The sequence below is a fragment of the Helicoverpa zea genome, chromosome 25, assembly GCF_022581195.2.
Source record: "Helicoverpa zea isolate HzStark_Cry1AcR chromosome 25, ilHelZeax1.1, whole genome shotgun sequence".
Lineage (NCBI taxonomy): Eukaryota > Metazoa > Arthropoda > Insecta > Lepidoptera > Noctuidae > Helicoverpa > Helicoverpa zea.
The window spans coordinates 8086883-8105485 of record NC_061476.1 but is presented as its reverse complement, the minus strand read 5'-3'; the positions used below and the strand labels follow the sequence as shown (position 1 = coordinate 8105485).

General features: G+C 35.6%; 1 protein-coding gene across 5 annotated transcripts in view; it reads left to right on the top strand.

Moving 5' to 3' along the window:
• LOC124642591 (ATP-binding cassette sub-family D member) overlaps positions 1-7440 on the top strand; it is a 75819-nt gene extending 68379 nt beyond the window's left edge. For 2 of the 5 annotated variants that reach the window (XM_047181051.1, XM_047181050.1), the window contains 7 exons: positions 189-286; positions 608-764; positions 1261-1414; positions 1919-2071; positions 2408-2632; positions 3556-3681; positions 4926-7440. In XM_047181051.1, the coding sequence (XP_047037007.1) occupies positions 189-286; positions 608-764; positions 1261-1414; positions 1919-2071; positions 2408-2632; positions 3556-3681; positions 4926-5073 (1061 nt within the window). In that variant the 3' untranslated portion in view covers positions 5074-7440. Of the gene's footprint in view, positions 1-188; positions 287-607; positions 765-1260; positions 1415-1918; positions 2072-2407; positions 3153-3555; positions 3687-4925 lie in introns of those variants that run through there. The other 3 variants (XR_006985789.1, XR_006985788.1, XR_006985790.1) reach the window with 3 other exon arrangements.
• The last annotated feature ends 11163 nt before the right edge of the window (positions 7441-18603 follow it).

The window sequence follows — 18603 nt, the reverse complement described above, 5'->3', positions numbered from 1 at the left end:
GTTTTTGACGTTCGAGAACTGCTGATTTATCAGCCTAATTTATATTAGCGATTTTGAGTTTGAGGTTTAGAATTTTCGAGGAAAAACTTTGTAAAAATTATTCTCTTGTTTTTCTATTTTGTAGTTTCTTTAATTACCAATTCTGATTTTACCTCTTACGTCAATGATATGCTTGTATTTATTTTCAGGAAGCAGTATAAGTGACCGCGCGGAGTACATGACGACGTCTAGGAATCTGCTCAACTCGGCCGCCGACGCTATCGAACGGCTCATGTCCAGTTATAAGGTAAGACTTACTTACAGAGTGTTTCTAATGTAGTGTTATATTATAGTTGTCCAATTAAAACAAAAGCTTCGGAATAAAGAAATATAATATTAATGAAACAGATATTTTGGAAAAAAAAATTAACCATGCGAGAACGCACCTTGAGCACGGTGTAACCCTACATCGCGCGCTATACTGCTTTAATAACTCGATATTCACTTTGATTGAATGGAATTCAATTGAATGTGGCATATACAGGATGTTTTCCGTGGTTATTTTCGAGGTTTTGAGTTTGAGATTTTTTTAAAGGGTTAATAGTGTTTTTTTTTCTCGTAATTCCAGGAAATAGTGACACTAGCAGGCTACGCGACCCGAGTATCGGACATGCTGGTGGTGTTCGGCGAAGTGGCGCGAGGCCAGTGCGTGCGCAGCGTGCACGTCACGGCGCCGCACGCCGCCTTCCAGGTCACCTTCCGCGACAACCGACCCGTGCCGCAAGGTAACGTGCTGTGGCTTTAGCCAGTCTCATGATGTCCATCACCATCTCCCGAGCCTTTTCCCAACTATGTTGGAGTTGGCTTACAGTCTAACCGGATGTAGCTGAGTAACAGTGGTTTACAAGGAGCGACTGCCTATCTGACCTCCTCAACCCAGTTACCCGGGCAACCCGATACCCCTTGGTTAGACTGGTGTCAGACTTACTGGCTTCTGACTACCCATAACGACTGCCAAGGATGTTCAATGACAGCCGGGATCTACAGTAACGTGCCATCCGAAACACAGTCATTGATGTCCAAGATATACTTAGAAAGTACATACAAACTTAAAAAAGTTACATTGGTACTTGCCTGACCTGGAATCGAGCCCACACACTCATACATGAGAGGCTTTACCCATTAGGCCGCCACGATTCTTTTTTAGCTAAAAACCTTATAAAAACCCCCATCTTCCCAAAATATTTGCTCAGTAAATAATCTTACTCATCCAAATTGCAGGTAAAATTATCTACACGAGCGACCACTCTATCCGACTGCGCGGAGTGCCCGTGGTGACGCCGGCGTGTGACGTGGTGTGCGGCGGCGTCACGCTCCACATCCAGCCCGGGACACATCTGCTGATAGTGGGGCCTAATGGATGCGGGAAGTCTAGGTAAGAGAGTAGGATGAAAAGGCGTGATGAAATTCATGGGTATACATGATATTGGAATAATCAGTGGTTCTTATTAGTACACCTAGTTTTTTTGAAAAAATATTTTATATGTTTAATATTTTATAATATACAATGCATTCAAGTTCGATAGAATTAGGTCCGTTCATTGACGATGCTTGATAAGTAAATCCGACCCGGCGTAACATTTAAAGTTCGAAAGAGGAAGCATGTGAGAAGTTTGTTAAATTCGCATCTAAATACAGGAAAGATAACAGTACCTATAGGAGTAATTATCACTGACATCGATAGTAAATTAATGACGATGACAGACTTTTCAACACGATAATCAACTGCAAACCGATCAGTTGTCAGTGGATTCTTAAAAAAACTGACAGCTATATTAACAAAATTTAAAAAATCATATTATAGAATTGTCCCACATGTAAATCAGATGTCTAACAAAAACAAAATAACAAATACCTAACTTATTTATTCCGTTCACAGTTTATTCCGCATAATCTCCGGCTTATGGCCGGTGTTCGGCGGCGAGCTGCACGTGCCGCGGCCCTGCGCCTGCGCACACTGCGCAGATGATACCAACTTCAACGATACCGGCTCTTGTACTTCTAGGCCTATCATGTTCTATATACCGCAGAGGTAAGGAAAAGTTATAAAACAAAATATATACAGTGGGCTGAAAATCGTACCTTGAGGAACACCAACTTATGGTGGTGTGAAAGTGTATATTATTTGAAAGATTTTTTTATTGATGACGGATTCTATTTAAAGATTCATCCAATTTTACATCAAAGGTCGTAATATAATTTGATTATGTGAAAACAAATGTAATATTATGCCATACCAGTTTATGATCGACCTTCTCGAAAGCTTTGCTAAAGTTTGTGGTGGCAGGACAAAGTGTCATTTCTTTTTTTTCCTTTTTTATCTATTCTTTGCTCGTAACGTTAATCAACATGTTCTCCTCATTGACAGGCCATACATGTCAATGGGCTCTCTAATAGACCAAGTAACCTACCCCTCGCGGGCCAAAGAAGGCGACGTCGCCGCAGAACGTCGTGCCGCACATATACTGAAGCTCGTCCGCCTCGACGCCGCCGCCGCCAGGCACGGCGGGCTCTGGGCCGTGCGGGACTGGCGGGCCACGCTGTCCGGCGGGGAGAAGCAGAGGATGGCCATGGCCCGGATGTTCTACCACAGGTCAGTGTAGTGCAGCATAGTACTGTGGGCCTGCGGGACTGGCGGGCCACGCTGTCCGGCGGGGAGAAGCAGAGGATGGCCATGGCCCGGATGTTCTACCACAGGTCAGTGTAGTGCAGCATAGTACTGTGGGCCTGCGGGACTGGCGGGCCACGCTGTCCGGCGGGGAGAAGCAGAGGATGGCCATGGCCCGGATGTTCTACCACAGGTCAGTGTAGTGCAGCATAGTACTGTGGGCCTGCGGGACTGGCGGGCCACGCTGTCCGGCGGGGAGAAGCAGAGGATGGCCATGGCCCGGATGTTCTACCACAGGTCAGTGTAGTGCAGCATAGTACTGTGGGCCTGCGGGACTGGCGGGCCACGCTGTCCGGCGGGGAGAAGCAGAGGATGGCCATGGCCCGGATGTTCTACCACAGGTCAGTGTAGTGCAGCATAGTACTGTGGGCCTGCGGGACTGGCGGGCCACGCTGTCCGGCGGGGAGAAGCAGAGGATGGCCATGGCCCGGATGTTCTACCATAGGTCAGTAAGGCCCACAAGGACCAAAGCCTGAACCAGCTACAGGATTGTTCGAAAGAGTTACCGCGGCCTTGGTACACAAAGGACTTAAGAAGGAACGTAATAGGTTTTAGTTGGTAAGAATCTGACACTCCCTCACGCTGCTAATCCACAGCGGGAGTCGGGAGTGGTCATTCAATGATTTCCTCAGAAAAAAGGCAGTGGGATAGTGTAAGGTAATAAAAAAAAACTATAGTTCAGCATGTACGAATACAAATAGCTCAGTTGTAATTAGCAGTAAAATCTTAATAAATATTGATATAGAATATCTTAAAATTCGCATGTCATAAGCCCACTCCAAAAAAAAAAAACATTCCATTACAGACACTTTCCTTTCATTATCTAACCCATATTTCGTACCTTGCAGGCCTGTATACGCGTTACTAGACGAGTGCACTAGCGCCGTCTCCATGGAGACGGAGGTTGTTATGTACGAAGAAGCCGTTAAGGAAGGCATCACGTTGCTCTCCATCACACACAGGCCTAGTGTCTGGTAAGTATTATACAAGCTGTTGATTTGCATCCGTGCCATAGTCAAGGACGTAATTATGCTAATGATTCTCGACCCGAATCAACAAAAAAATTGGTACGTAATTTTTTTTTTTTTTTTTTTTTTTCTGAATTCCGCCAATGTCATCTAGCCGTCTTTGAACTTGGCGCGTGTGTTACTGGCCTTAAAACCGTGCTGTGCCTTCACACAAACGCAAACACAAAGCATACGCAACGATCATTCATAATTTTCATTCATAAAATTGGATTAATTCTGAAATACTACGACATTACAATGACAAAAAAAGCAGTACATATTAGCTATTTCCCGTCCACTGTAATTCCAATCGAGTATTTACGTATTTTATGACCTCCTCCTGAAGTATGGCACAAATGCAAATCAACACCTTGTATCATAATAAAATACAAATTAAAAATATCACACTGACATTATAAATGCGAAAATTTGTGAGTATGTATTTTGTGTAGGTATATTTTTTATTTCTTCATACTCAAAAGGTTGAACGGATTTTGATAAAACTCCTGACAGAAGTTTGTAAAAAATAAATACTCCATCTGCCTCGCTAGCTTAGTCTAATCACTCACTTCGAGTACATCGGGATATATACAACGTTATTTTTTGTTTGTGCGAAACCTGAATATAGTTTGTTCAGAATCAGTAACTGAATCGATTCCAATAGTTTTTACACCATGTTATATTTTTTCCCAAAATTATCTAAAAAACTTTGAATGTTGGACACCACAAATAGGTATTTATTCTCGCACAACGGCGGTCACGGCGAGTTCATAGCGGGCGCGAGCGCACAGTGCTATCGCGTCGCGCGGCATGTGTGCGTTTTGTGGTGATTATGTATTTTTACGGACAGTCCCGTAACTTAACAAGCTTATAACTTTGTGATTTTTCATGATACGGTTTTAAAATTTCGTACATAGATTCTTTACATAAAAATACTAGATAGGTGAATCAGGTTTCGCATAAACAAAAAATAACGTTGTATAATCAAGATTGATGTTTCCCGCAACAAAAATGGTTGGTTGTGAGAATCCTGACTTCCAACTACATAATAATATGTACTTGTAAATGAAGCATGGGTTATACAAGTATCTACAATTTATGTCAAGTAACTAATATTAAATTGGTATTTTTTCCTTTAATATCGCATCTTGTTAAGTAGCCAAAAGATATTTCTTAATAACAAAATCTCACCAAACTCCTTCTTCCCACAGGAAATACCACACTCACGTACTAGAATTCGACGGCGCCGGCAACTGGTCGTACCGCCCCCTGGACAGCGACGCCGCCCCCAGCACTCTGCCCCCGCGAGCGCTGCCCGCCCCCACTACACCCACTGATGGGGAGGCTACTGAACACTGACACATGCCTGCACCCCAGGGGTATGGGTAGTAGAAACTGAAATAATAGAAAACTATATTTAGGGGGGCGTTTAGACCAAACAAACAAAAAAATACAGTATTTTTAGGCCAGGTTTCACTAGTTACTGTTAAATTGTCAGTTAGTTATCCGATAGTTAGTGCTATCTGCCAGATAAGGCCCCTGATAGGCTATCAGGCTATCAATACCCGCCTCTGATGGGGAGGCTACTGAACACTGACACATGCCTGCACCCCAGGGGTAAGGGATCAAGCTCTTTTTAGGGATTTGGACTTGAAAATGGTTAAATAGCTAGTAAGGAGCGCTTTTTGACCAAAATAACTAGATTTTTTTTTCGCAAAATGTTTTCCCTATGATGTTTAAAAGTTCAAGAATGTCATTGTTGTATCAAATTTGCTAACTAGAGATCTCTTGTAAGCAAGACACAATGTTTTATACAGAACATGATTTCGTTGTTCGCTCTAAAATAATTACATAATACAAATAAGAACATAAAGTGAACATTTGCTCGTTTGGTTTAAACGCACCCTTATATAATATGTGCAGGTTTCTGAAACAAATAAGTACTATACGAAAGCTACATAATATATGTAGGTCTTGAAAAGTGGTGTTATACACATAGGTACTTTATATAAGTCACTTGGTATGTAAAAATAATGTGAAGCTTACTGGGATCCAAGCTAGTAAAAAATGTAGGATGAAAATTGAACCTTAAATATTTTGTTTAGAGTCAAAAATTGCATGTATTTGTTTGATCGATTAAATGTAAATTCAACTTATTATAGGTTCTCAGTAAACTAGCTCATATAAGCTATGAAAGTCAGACCAATTTATACTAAACTAAATGCATTTCATTTTCAACCTTATTTCAATAGCATAAATCATACTATACGTTACCACACTACTATATTCTAAACTTATATGATTATGTCTCGATACCTTAAATCTGGCTAGTTATATGACCTAGAAGAAATATAATCTGGGATTAGTAAAACTGTGATTGATGCAATTAATCAATTTATATAAACAAAGGACCTTATAGAAGGCATATTCAATTTCCTTATTTATGCAATAAATGGCAGCTGTTTGAAAAATAATTTATCTCGAAACAAAAAAAAACAACTAAACCATTTGTTTTTATAAATACCAAATAAAGGTTGATTGCAATTTAAATAAAGCACATGAAGTTGATCAGATTAGTATAATAAACCTATCGGACATGAAGAACCATCACTTTTAAAAGTGGCCACTTTTAAAATTTAATAGTATTGGCAACTATTTAGTACATAAGTCTTATTGACCAAATACAGACCACAATTAATATTCTAAATAACTCCGTAGATACACAATAGTAGCTATATTTCAATTTACACTTATATAAAAAACGGTGAAAATTTTGAAAGCACTTTTAGTAGGAAAATACATTTTAAATATTCTGCAGCTAAGATAGGAAAAATTAGACTCGATCCAAGTTTTATAGAATAAAAATAAATAAAAACACTTCCTAATATGTACAGTTTGGGTATAAATACTATATCAAGACTATGGTAAAATCAAGATCAGTACATATGTTTCATCTCAGGAGAACGGGTGATAAAATATTTATAAAAGGGATGTACATAATATGAAGTGTATAAGGGTAGGACTGACATACTACAAAGTACTTTTTAAAGGTTTGTGTAAATACTTACAGCCTTACTACAAAAAATTTAACATCTGTTGAGCACTTTTCAAAAAAAAAGTGTGGCTGCAAAACGGATCGTATTTCAACGTCATAATCTCTAATTTTTTTCAGACAAGTTTTCAACAAACGTTTAAAAGATTTTGTGGTACGACGGTTACAATCGACTACATAAATGTGAAATTTTGTTTTGTCAGTCTCTTTGTCGTACTTTCAAGCTAAAATGGCTCTACTAATAAAGATGAAATTGGTGTGAAGTGCGAGTTAAACTGTTAGAAGCACCTAGTTGTGTGATAACTGTCAATATGTCATTTTAATGGTAAAAAAAGTCTTTAAGACTAATTTGTAATTTAAATACTACTTCTATGGATTACCTATGGTATGAAGAAAGAATTTAAATGGTGATTAGAACACGGCTTTTAAAAATCCGTCTTATAAGGTTTTTTATTTAAACAAAAACCAAGTTTTAAATAATGGCAGACTTTTAAAGCCGTTTTAAAGTATTTTAAATCAATTTTAATTTGATGGATTTGAAAAAATGGTTTTGGAACGTCTGAGATTTTAAACAAATACATTCCTTATTATGAGATTTTAAATTTTATATGAAAATAGTTGTAATATAGCGCATTTTAACTAGTAGTTTAAAGGACAATGCTCATGAAGTATGAGAAAAAAACCCAGGCCCGGCGCAAAAGAAATGTAACTCAAAATATAGGTAAAAATAAGTAATTAAATATTACATAGTGGGCATTATCGAAATCAGTGGCTATATGTGTGAAATTGCTATTCGAATTTTAACTTCTGCGGTACATTGCTACTCTAGATTTTAGAGGTAACATAATGTATTAGTAAAAGGAACAGCAAACAGATACAGTTGTGGTTTAAGAGTGTACATAATGACATGTTTATAGCAACTTCTCCACTATTCTACCTACTTTTACAAGATAATAGGATGATAGAACTAAAACAGGATATGAATGTACTTTTCATTTTAATAATAACGCTTAAAAGTCATCGATTATTTATTTCTAACACGAGGAGATCCAAAAATGTTGCGGGATGCGCGAACTGTTCCTCATGTCTAGCCCACCCTAAGTAATGTAAAACGCTCATGACGCGATGACGTGGGCGCTGCAGCCTGTACTTCGGTATTGATTTATCTTTTTGGAGAAGCTTATTACTTGCCATATTACTTGTTTGTTGTTTCAGATAGCAATTTAATTAAACTATAAGCCCCAGCTGCTCATGTTACCCCTTTAAAAAATAAAATAGCAATTTCATACATTTAGCCATTGATTTCGATGATGCCTAGTACGCAGTATTTCATTACTTATTATTACCTATAATTTGAGTTACTTTTAGTTTGCGCCGGGCTTGGGTTTTTTTTGAGCATTGTCCTTTACCCTATATAATATGTTATACCTATAAGAATCTGTAGTATGTAACCGAATTAAAGTTGTCATAATTCTGACAAAGCAATACTTAAGTCGTCATTAAATTGCAAATAACACACTAAAAGCTTACAATAACAACAAGGAACTAAATATAGACCTCGATAAATAAATTAGACCACTTTGGTTACCCCCAAGGAGAACTATGTCAAGTCATTCTAATTAAACTTATTGCGCATCACTGATTCTTGCATCAGAAAAACAATTAATCTTGAACCATATAATTATAATCATAAATCATTAATTAACTTAAATTACGAAACGCGTTCTTACTGATTAAACCATTTTCTCAATGTCCATCAGTTAAAATAAACACCAGTTTATATAATTAGTTAAATGTTATAATTAATTTCTTATGATTTTTTTATAATATTATTATTGTGAGATTATCAATCATGGCTGTTAGATATTGTTTTTATTTTGGAAAATTTTGTATTATAAATAAAAGTACATTTTGAATGCCAAGTGCCGACCGCACTTGCAGCGACTGCATGAAAACAATTCATATATAAGGGCGACTGCACGTGCTGCAGCCGCTTCGATACAAAACGGTTTCATGTAAATACATACAAACCAGTAGTGCAGCTGCGGCCGACTTCATGCAGTCGCGGCACGTGCGGTCAGCAGCTGGCATTCAAAACCTACCTTAAGGTATAACATATCGAAATTTAAGGACATTATTTTTTGTATATTTATTTTGGTATTGTCAATGTGTGTATATTGTAAATATGATAGTATTACGTTCAGTTACAGAGGTTATTATGGGAGATAGATGAGAAATAAAGTGGGTTTTATATGAGTTTTTGACTTTTATTTTATACCCTAGGTATTCACGATATTCAATTTAAATAGGTAAATGGAGGAGATTAGGAGATTTTAATAAGCAATCTTAAATTAATTGGTTGAAATATCAATCGAGTTCCGATTTTAAAATAAAAATAAGGTTCAAAACGATGTAATTCCAATTACTACAGTAAAACAGACATGGAAGCCTGTAGTAACAAACAGTGGTGGACTCCGGCCTAAGGAAAGGTTGTGAACATCTATCCAACATGGCTAAAACAGATCAGTTACAGGAGTTTATACGGAGAATACGTAAGGTAGTGTATGTCTAAGGGTGTACGTAGAGGGAGTTCATAGGAGTAGTACATAGGGGGTGCGCTTGATCTCTTTCCGGTCGTGTCGGATTGCCGTCCCATCGGGTTATGAGAGTGAAGGAATAGGGAGTGCACCTGTGTCTGCGCAAATGCTTGTGCACCATAATATGTCCTGCGCAGCTGGCTGATCTCCTTAAATGAGAACGGCCGCCGTGGCAGAAATCGGCCGTGGACGCCAATATTACATAGGGGGAGAGTTTATGAAAAGAGCAAGTAAAGGGAGAAGATAAATATGAAGGAGTAGATACTTTAAAAAGTATGACATCACAAGTAGCATGCAATGTGAAAATATCACAGAAAAAGATAAGACAATAATTTTCCGAGAACAAATAGCAATTATAATGTTATTACAACTAAATTACACATGCAAATAAACTGTAAATATGTCATTTTTCAGATGATTCAGATTTATCTCAATTTTACACTAAATAAATACTATGATAAGTATTACAGTGTAAATAAAATGATGGTAAGTAAATAATGAAATGAGTATTTGCCCAAAAATTCACGTGACAACAAAATGACGGGTTTTCGAGAAACTCATTTTCACGAATGAGATAAACGACTGATTAAGGAAAATGGCTCTTTGTTAACCCTAAGTTAGAACTTCCAGTGCTCAAATCAAATCAAAAATCAAAATCATTTATTTGCTCAAATAAGGTACAGAAGGTTGGTAAATTGTTGACAATGGTTCTCTTATTCTGCCTGTAATTTCGGCGTGCAAATATTAGTTACCTACATATTTTATTAATTTTCATTTAATTTCATTCAATCATTAAACATCCATAATGTCAATATAATGTAAAAAAAAAACAAAAGAAAAAAGGTAAACATCATAACCATAACAAAATAAATTAAGATAAACATGTAATTTTCCAAAACCTACAATTTATAATCTAAAAACTCATGTACACTATAAAAGCATTTTTCAATTAAAAACCTTGTCAAATTATTTTTAAATCTAGAAAATGGTAATGTTTTAATGGTATTTGGTATTTTGTTATACAATTTTATGCACATGCTATAGCTGTTATTACCTGTGAATGCGAGATTATTCCTCGGCTTAAATAACTTATTTGTATGCTGAGATCGTGGGGCATAGTAGCTTGTTGCTTGCTGGAAAAGTCTCTTATGTTTGAAAACAAATAAACATGATTCTAATATATAAATAGAAGGTAAAGTTAATATTTTATATTTCCTAAAGAATGGATGCTTGAAAGTAAGTAACATTTTATTTATTTTCCTAAAATGATTGATTCTCAAAGCAAAGTTACACAAAAACTCTGCGGGATGCCTATGAAGGAACATGATGGGGTTTAGTCAGTAAGAACTAAACCATTGCCTGACGCTACAGCCACAGCGGGAGGAGTCATTTGTTGATTTTTCATGATTTTATTTGTGTTTAGTTAGTTTATTTGAGCAACTGAACTTAGTAAATATTGGTCGACCACGATAGTATTATAAAAACTACACGAAATAAATATGACGTTCGAAAAGTGCATGGATTAACACCTGATTCCAGACTATTATACTATATTTACCTACACCCAGAGATGCTAGATAGTCTAAGAACTATGTCTAATCTATCAAACATTTATTGCAAACGATATAGGTTATTGGGAAAACCCAAAATACCTATTTAGTGTCATAGTTTGTAAATAACGGGAATTCTTTGCATGAAGAATATTTACTCAAGTATCTAATGAATTATGTGCTATTAAGGATATATTATGTTTTATCAATCGGGTACTATTAATAAAACGAGCACAAGAGAGATGTTCTCTTGTGCTCGTTTTTTTCCTGTGTTTCCACAGATGCCGATTCACTCTTTTTTTCCTGACCCTTATAGCCTGACTAACGGGACGACAATCCGATATCATAGGGGAGAGATCAGGCGCAGGACAGATAGGCCTCACGTGAATTGAGTACTTAGGTATACCTATAGGAACCATGTAAAACCGTGTGAAAGCACTATTAACAATGATTTGCCAAATTAAAGATAGCAGTCTGACAGTACTACGCAGCGAAAAGTAAGTACTATATAACTAATCACTAAAACAAAGAAACCGAATCTGCACAAATAAAGAATGAAAGAATTAATTTATTGGCCCAATATTGACTTCCAGACATGCTCAAACATCGTGACAGTCACGATGTTACATAAGGAATATATTTCCTACTTCGTGTTTGCTTTTACGCTTTTGGTTATGAAAACCTGTCTATCTACTTAAAGTTGTGTTTACCGTTTCATAGCAAATGGTGCAACGGGGTGGTATTGTTACTAGGGCTTTACAAGGTTGTATCTAAAGAACTGTGAAGTGGGCAAGAATGGACTCATTTGGAGATAATTTACGAACTATTTGACAAGAAAAAATGTAGGTAGGTACGTACCTAAATGAAATGAGAGCAGTGTGGGATAGCTTCGGTAATGCTACTGCCCATCTTCAAGCATTTTAATATACCACTTGGTGCTAAGTGGTGGTTATACCAGCCATCAGTGATCCGATCGCTCTCATCTTGCTCTGAAACAATTAATTCGCATATTTTTGACCTTAAGTGGAAAACCGAAGGCATAATTTTGAGAAGTCGGCAAAAAAATCTTATATTGATTCTTGCGAGCGTAGACCATATTCTAAGTTAATAAGTTGTGTTTTACGTTCAATATAATTTCTTTTTATTTCCTTTAGTCCAAGAAGGTTGTTGCAACAAAGTAGTACCTGGTTTTAGTCTTGTTGTTTTTTTAATAACGAGTATATGTAGTTAGGTACCTGGTTATCCTGCCATTAACTCTAGTCGTACTCAATACTCAATGACTTTATTGCATTCCATAAAGTCATTGAGTATTGAGTATTGATCGTAGTTAACGTCATGCCAATTAAGTTTAATGGGCGTTTATTATTTACTGAGTAAACAAATAAATAAGTTTGTATGCAGGTAAGTAACCCTAGGACAATGAACGCAGGGTCGATAGGTTTGCAAGGAGAACCTTAGGTTAAATGTTTTTTATTAATTTACATTAATTATCAGTTTTATTTTAATAATTATAAGGAAAAAATAAATCTGGCAAGCAAAAAAAAATAGGTAAGTAACTTAAACCGACCATATGAAGAATTTGCTGTCATGTAACATCCTTGGCAGTGGTTACAGGTAGTCAGAAGCTAGTAAGTCTGACACCAGTCTAACCAAGAGGTACTGGTTTGCCCAGGTAAGTAACTGGGTTGAGGAGGTCAGATAGGCAGCCGCACCTTGTAAATCACTGGTACTAGCTGCATCCAGTTAGACTGGAAGCCGACCCCAACATAGTTGGGATAAGGCTCGGGAGATGATGATGAAGAATTTAATGAATTATCTGACAATTTTTTTTTCATTTTTATATGGACTGGTACGAAATCTTAAGCACATGCAGAGGTGAACAACCGAACTACCAGATAAGCTATAAAACAATGACCCATTTATTTTATCATATTTCTTTCTTAACTTCTTTAAGCACACAACAAAGTTACTAACCTCCTCGCTTAATTAATAGTATTGTTTATTTTTCATGTTTTTAGAAAAAAATAATTCCTATCTAAGTTCAGTGTGATGACAATCCGAGGTGAAATTAAAGTTGAACTTCACAATTTCTTGTTTTTGTTTTTACCTTGAAAAATAACTGTTATCAAGCTATTATTTGCTCTAGAATATAGGATGAGTAACAGGATTAATAATAAATCTGGTTGATTATAATTTAACGGTTTCGCACGTGATTGCGGAAAGCACCTGGGTATCAAAAATATTTTTCCGTCATCTATTTGCCGAATAACGGCATTTTGTGATTTTGTTTTTTGAATAACTACTTATAATTCTTTATCCGACCATTTTGGGACAAAAAACTGAATAATTCAAGACTTGAAAACAGGTCATAGGCATGCATAATACTTAGCTGTATTTAGGCTCCGGGGCTGCGGGTTGTTCGAAAGAGATACCGCGGCCCTGGTACATAAAAGGCCTATGACGGAACACGACGGTTTTTAGTCAGTAAGAGTCTGACACTCCCTCACCGCTGCTAACCCACAGCGGGAGGGGTCATTTGATGATTTTTAACGTCGGAAAAAAAAGTAGTTGTACTATTCTTCAGAGGATTTCTTGACAATCATAGCGATAATTATCGCTATAAATGAAAATGCCTATCTCTACAGGTTATAACCTGTACTTTTACTTATATAGAAGAAGTTGGGTAATTAACTTTTTTGATTTCCCTGTTCTACCTACCTATACCTACTGAAAATCAATTCAAACTTTGCTGCAAAACAGCACTTCACCACTTCCTATGTGTTTTTGCTGGGAAGAAGTGGTGCAACAAACTCCCCAGCAACATATGTACTTACCTATAATTTAAATAGAATATCAGTGCCCTGTACAAAGTACATGTTGATATTATTAAAGGAAAAACAGCATGTTTATGCATCAAAGCTTTTGATTAAAACAAAAACCGGTATGACAGAAAAATGAGTACAATTTCGGGTTATGTGTCAGATCGACAACCTTTTGATTGCTTTTAGAGATTATGAGAGTAAGAGAGCATTGTACCCGAGGCTTATAAATATTTATAAGCACCTATGTATAATAATATAATATGTTGGGTTGCTAAGAGGTCGCGTGATTTGCAATAGGCAGGCAAACATGTAAATATTTGCTGGGAATCAGCTGGGGCTTGCGTCATGCGCAATTTTTTTTGCCCAAATGAAAAAAAAGTCTGATGTAAGAGGGGGAGATATTTTATAAGGTAGGAATAGTTTTTCTGGTGTTTATTTAGTGAAGTCACTACAAGCTTTTTTATGGGCAATCCCAAATCCCAGTTATCAGTGCAGCGTGAGGAAGTCTCAGACTCTTACTGACTAAAACCCACCATGTTCCATCTTAAGCCCTTTATGTACCAGGGTCGTGGTAACTTTTTCGAACAATTCCGCAGCCCCAGCAGGCTTGGCCCTGGTGGGGAAGTCACTAAAAGTATTAAGCCATCCGAAAAATGCAACCACTCTTCAGTTGAATAGCATTCTATTTTCCAGATTCTTAACTATTTCTTGTTTGTTTTGTTCGTTTTACTAGATACATCTTGTTACAACTAACTTACGAATAACTAAATGGAAAATACACTAATGAACAGATAAATGTTTAAGTGGGCGGGAATATGATTAATTTAACGGTAATTACTTTTAAGAAATTAAATGTTGTTTGCTTTGAGTTCTTGCATTTGTAGGTACCATTAAGATGTACTTAGGTACCCAATTAATTACGATATTTTTGAAAATATATCTATGTATGTAAGAGATGAAACATACCTAATTGACATATTGGCAGTAATTATCACCAATGATAAAAGCTCAAGTTATGACAATCATAAATGAACAGTTTTATAATTATGGGTACCTATAATAGTAGGTAATTCTTTACCTACTACCTATATGTTTTAAACATTACGTTACCTATACATAGTATAGTCCAAACAAATTCCTTCCAACTATAGACGGCCGGTCCGTACCTACTTATAAGATTTTCACTTTTTAATCATTTTTTACAAAAAATAAAATAAATAACTTTGATTTTTATATGCTTTTGAACTCTGCACAAAATCTAACAGAAAATGCGTTTAGTAAAATCCTACCTTTTTTATCGTGCAAGTCCCGATCACTCGGTGACCGCATGTTAACTTGACCGCTGACTCTCAGATAAACAAAAAATGTTTTAATGAGACCCCGTTTTTATTTATTTACTTAAGATATCTTTACAACTATACAAATAAATACATTTTTAGTTGTCTGTTTGTATTGTTAAATTAATAGCTTTTTGACAAATGTGTTTATTTTGAACGTATCGAGTGTATTAACCATGCTTGCTGAAGGTGAATTACCGATTTTAGAATTCCTAACCTTTGAGTAAGTGCTTAGTCATCGGTGTCCAAGATATGCTTAGATAATATACAAATAAAAAAACAGAAAAAAATCAAAAACTTGTTGATTTTCGATCTACGATAAATAAATTGATTTCGGACAGATTTTCTTTCAAGCGTTTCTCTTCAGACACTGAAGTTAAAATAACAAATGCTTCTTTTATTATAAAATTAAAATAAAGTAAACAGACATCGTTGAAAGAAAAATCTAGTTTGTCTCACAATTGGGTAGTGGCGCCTCCGAACATTAGCCATTATTTCAATTATATCGTATTTCAGTTGTTAAAATGTAGAGCTATCATGCTTCATACGGATGCTTGTAATTATACATGGCAGGTTTTATACCGAATGACTCATATTTCTTTCGCAAACTATCTACGGTATTTATTTGCAAGGCTTGAAGATAATTTAATCTTAATTAATGCTCTCTTTGTACAAGTTTTAACAGGTTAATTGTCATTTTCTTTGGACTTTGAATGATGAATTAGTCAGATTTTCAGAATTACGAATTAGCCTTAGTTAGTTAGGTTATGTAGGTTTTTTTACTAGAATAGTTTTTTAATTTTATTTGTAAAAATAATTAATGCAATAAGAAGATAAAAAGACCATTTGCTAGTTAAATAAACAAAAAACAAAAAAAGAATTAGCCTTATTAGTAGTTTTAAAGCTTTATTGGAGAACATTGCATTCCTAGTATCATTTGTCAATTTTAAAAATGATTTGCTGTTGGAAAGCTACACTCTTCCCGAGTAACATAAGCAATATGTTATACCGGTACGGGCAGTTCCCATAGGATGCGGGTGAAACCGCGGGAAAACAGCTAATTTTAAATAGTGTCCTTCATTCAAGAGTCATGGAATTTTTTCAAAATTTTGTTAACATGTTCCTATTTAACAGAATTTCGTGTAAATTGCGTAAATTTATGCAATATTGACATTACAAAAAGTGTTCGAGACGCGAAGATAATGCAGCAAACATAGGAAAGATAGGCCGTTTTGTCAATATTGCTTCATGAAGTCATTTATTTTATTCTTATCCATTCATTAATTGTTTTTATTTGTTGGAATAGGTCATTTTTTAACCTATTAAAAGAGTGGTATATTGTTTTAACCTGGGATCGAACCTTAGAAAAAATTGAATGGGTAGGTAACTTTGTTTGTTTACTTTATTTAATTACAACAGATAGATTAAGATATTAAAATAAAATACATGTATTTGAATAAACTATTATTAAGTTGAGATATTAAAAAGGTGAAGGGAAACATCTTGAGGAAACCTGGACTTAAATGTATAGTCTGAAATCACCAACCCGCACTGAGCAAGCGTGGTGATTAATGCTCAATCCTTTCCATGTGTGTGCCCAGCAGTGGCACGATAAAAAGGCTGTAACAGTAACAGTAACAACAGTAGGTAAGTTTTAGATACTTACATGATATGCATACATTTAAATATGTTGGATCACGTTGTGAGGAAAGTTTTCTTTTTCCAAACTATCTGCCGTCATCACACAAGCAACATTATTTTCGTAAACGTTCATATCTTTTCGGAATGTAAAACAAAGACTAAAGTAAACAATATAAATAACTATTTCCTTTTGCTGGAAAAAAGCGGTGAATAGTTAAACAAAGTATAAGCTTCTGATTTATGATCTAGAGTTTGAGATATTTATATTCCCTAGTACTTACTCGGCTGTCCGCTTATTTACAAATAGTTTTTGGAGTCTACTGTATGCTGAAAAGGCAAATTATTTATTTTGGTGTAGAAATTATCAAAATGATACCAAGGCTTTAGGTGCTTGCTTTTGTAAATTTGACCTTCAAAAAGTGCTGATTTTCAGCCTGCTTTGAATAAATGACTTATTTCTTTATTTTACTTGATTGATATTGGCGCTTATTTTATCCAAATTAGCTAGCTGTGATATTAATTACAGGTCCACTTTTTTGCCTCCATAAATTTATTTGTCGAAGACTTTCAGCAGGTAATTCTCTCATCAAAACAACAGTTTAATATTACTTAAGTATGTCTGTTTGTATGTCTCGCACACGCCAAGCTTATCGCATGATGTCGGCTGCGGTTATTATAGAGATAACAGATATCTATATTTTGTTAAATCAAAACTACTGCTTACTATACTCTATCCACGGAAGCAAGAGCTAAAAGGCAAACAAAGAATGACACTTTTTCAAGATGGCGGTATAACCCGACCGATGACAAAATCACAGATATGACGTCAAAATCAAAAATGTGACGTTTTGTCATCGGTCGGGTTATACCGCCATCTTGAAAAAGTGTCATTCTTTGTTTACCTCATAGACATAATATTAGTAAACAGGACTGCGCATATAAACCCAAAAAACGAGCCGAGTGAAACAGTTAGTATGGAGGCTGTCTGTCCCTTTCTAATAGGGTGACTATGAGATTAAGCTATGTGAGACAAATCCGAATTTGCTAAGATTATTAAACACAGATTAGTATTGAAGTTTTAACTTACGCAGTTTGTGACCTTAAGATACTAATAAAGGCTTTTAATAATTAGCGGAAATTAGCAGTATAAAGGCAGGATGATTCGAAGTGAAGACTGTTTTTTTTGTATTTCTACTTCATATATAGACTGCTGAGCCATTTATGTCGCCTTTCTTCATTTTTTGGGAAGCTATAACAATAGTACAACAGTTTTAAAATCCATCACCCATATTTTGACTCGTTACAAGAATTCATGGGCACCCTAGTTGTTTGGTTTACGAAAATGTTATTATTAGCTAACCTGTGGAACGATATATTGCAACCACCATAGGATTCACTTTTGCAAGTAGAAACGCAACACTTTTTCACCATTTTAATAGTTTAAATTGATTTAATACAAAAAAATATAAACAAAATTTTAAATGCTGATTACGCGCCAAGAATGTTCAGGGTTACCGCTAGAAAATAAAAAAAAGCAAAATAAAAATTTATGTTGTTTATGTTTTAATAATAAATACGAATAAATTAATGCGATTGTTATTAATTTGTTGACTTACAATTGTTAAAATAAGATAAAAATATAAGTGATTCAATTGTTTTTGGGAAGACAAAACTTTTTTCTGTTTAGTTTGTTTAACATTTTTTTATGCTGGCAAGGTGTTAGAAAGAGACAAACAGCCTCCGTTCGAACTATCCCTCTCGGCTCGGATTTGCCTCTGTGTATTATGCAACCAATTTAGTACCTTATTGCGTTAGAATAGAGTTCATTTTCGTAAATATATATTTTGAGCGTGCGCAATCTTGTTTAGTAATATTATATCTATGGTTTAC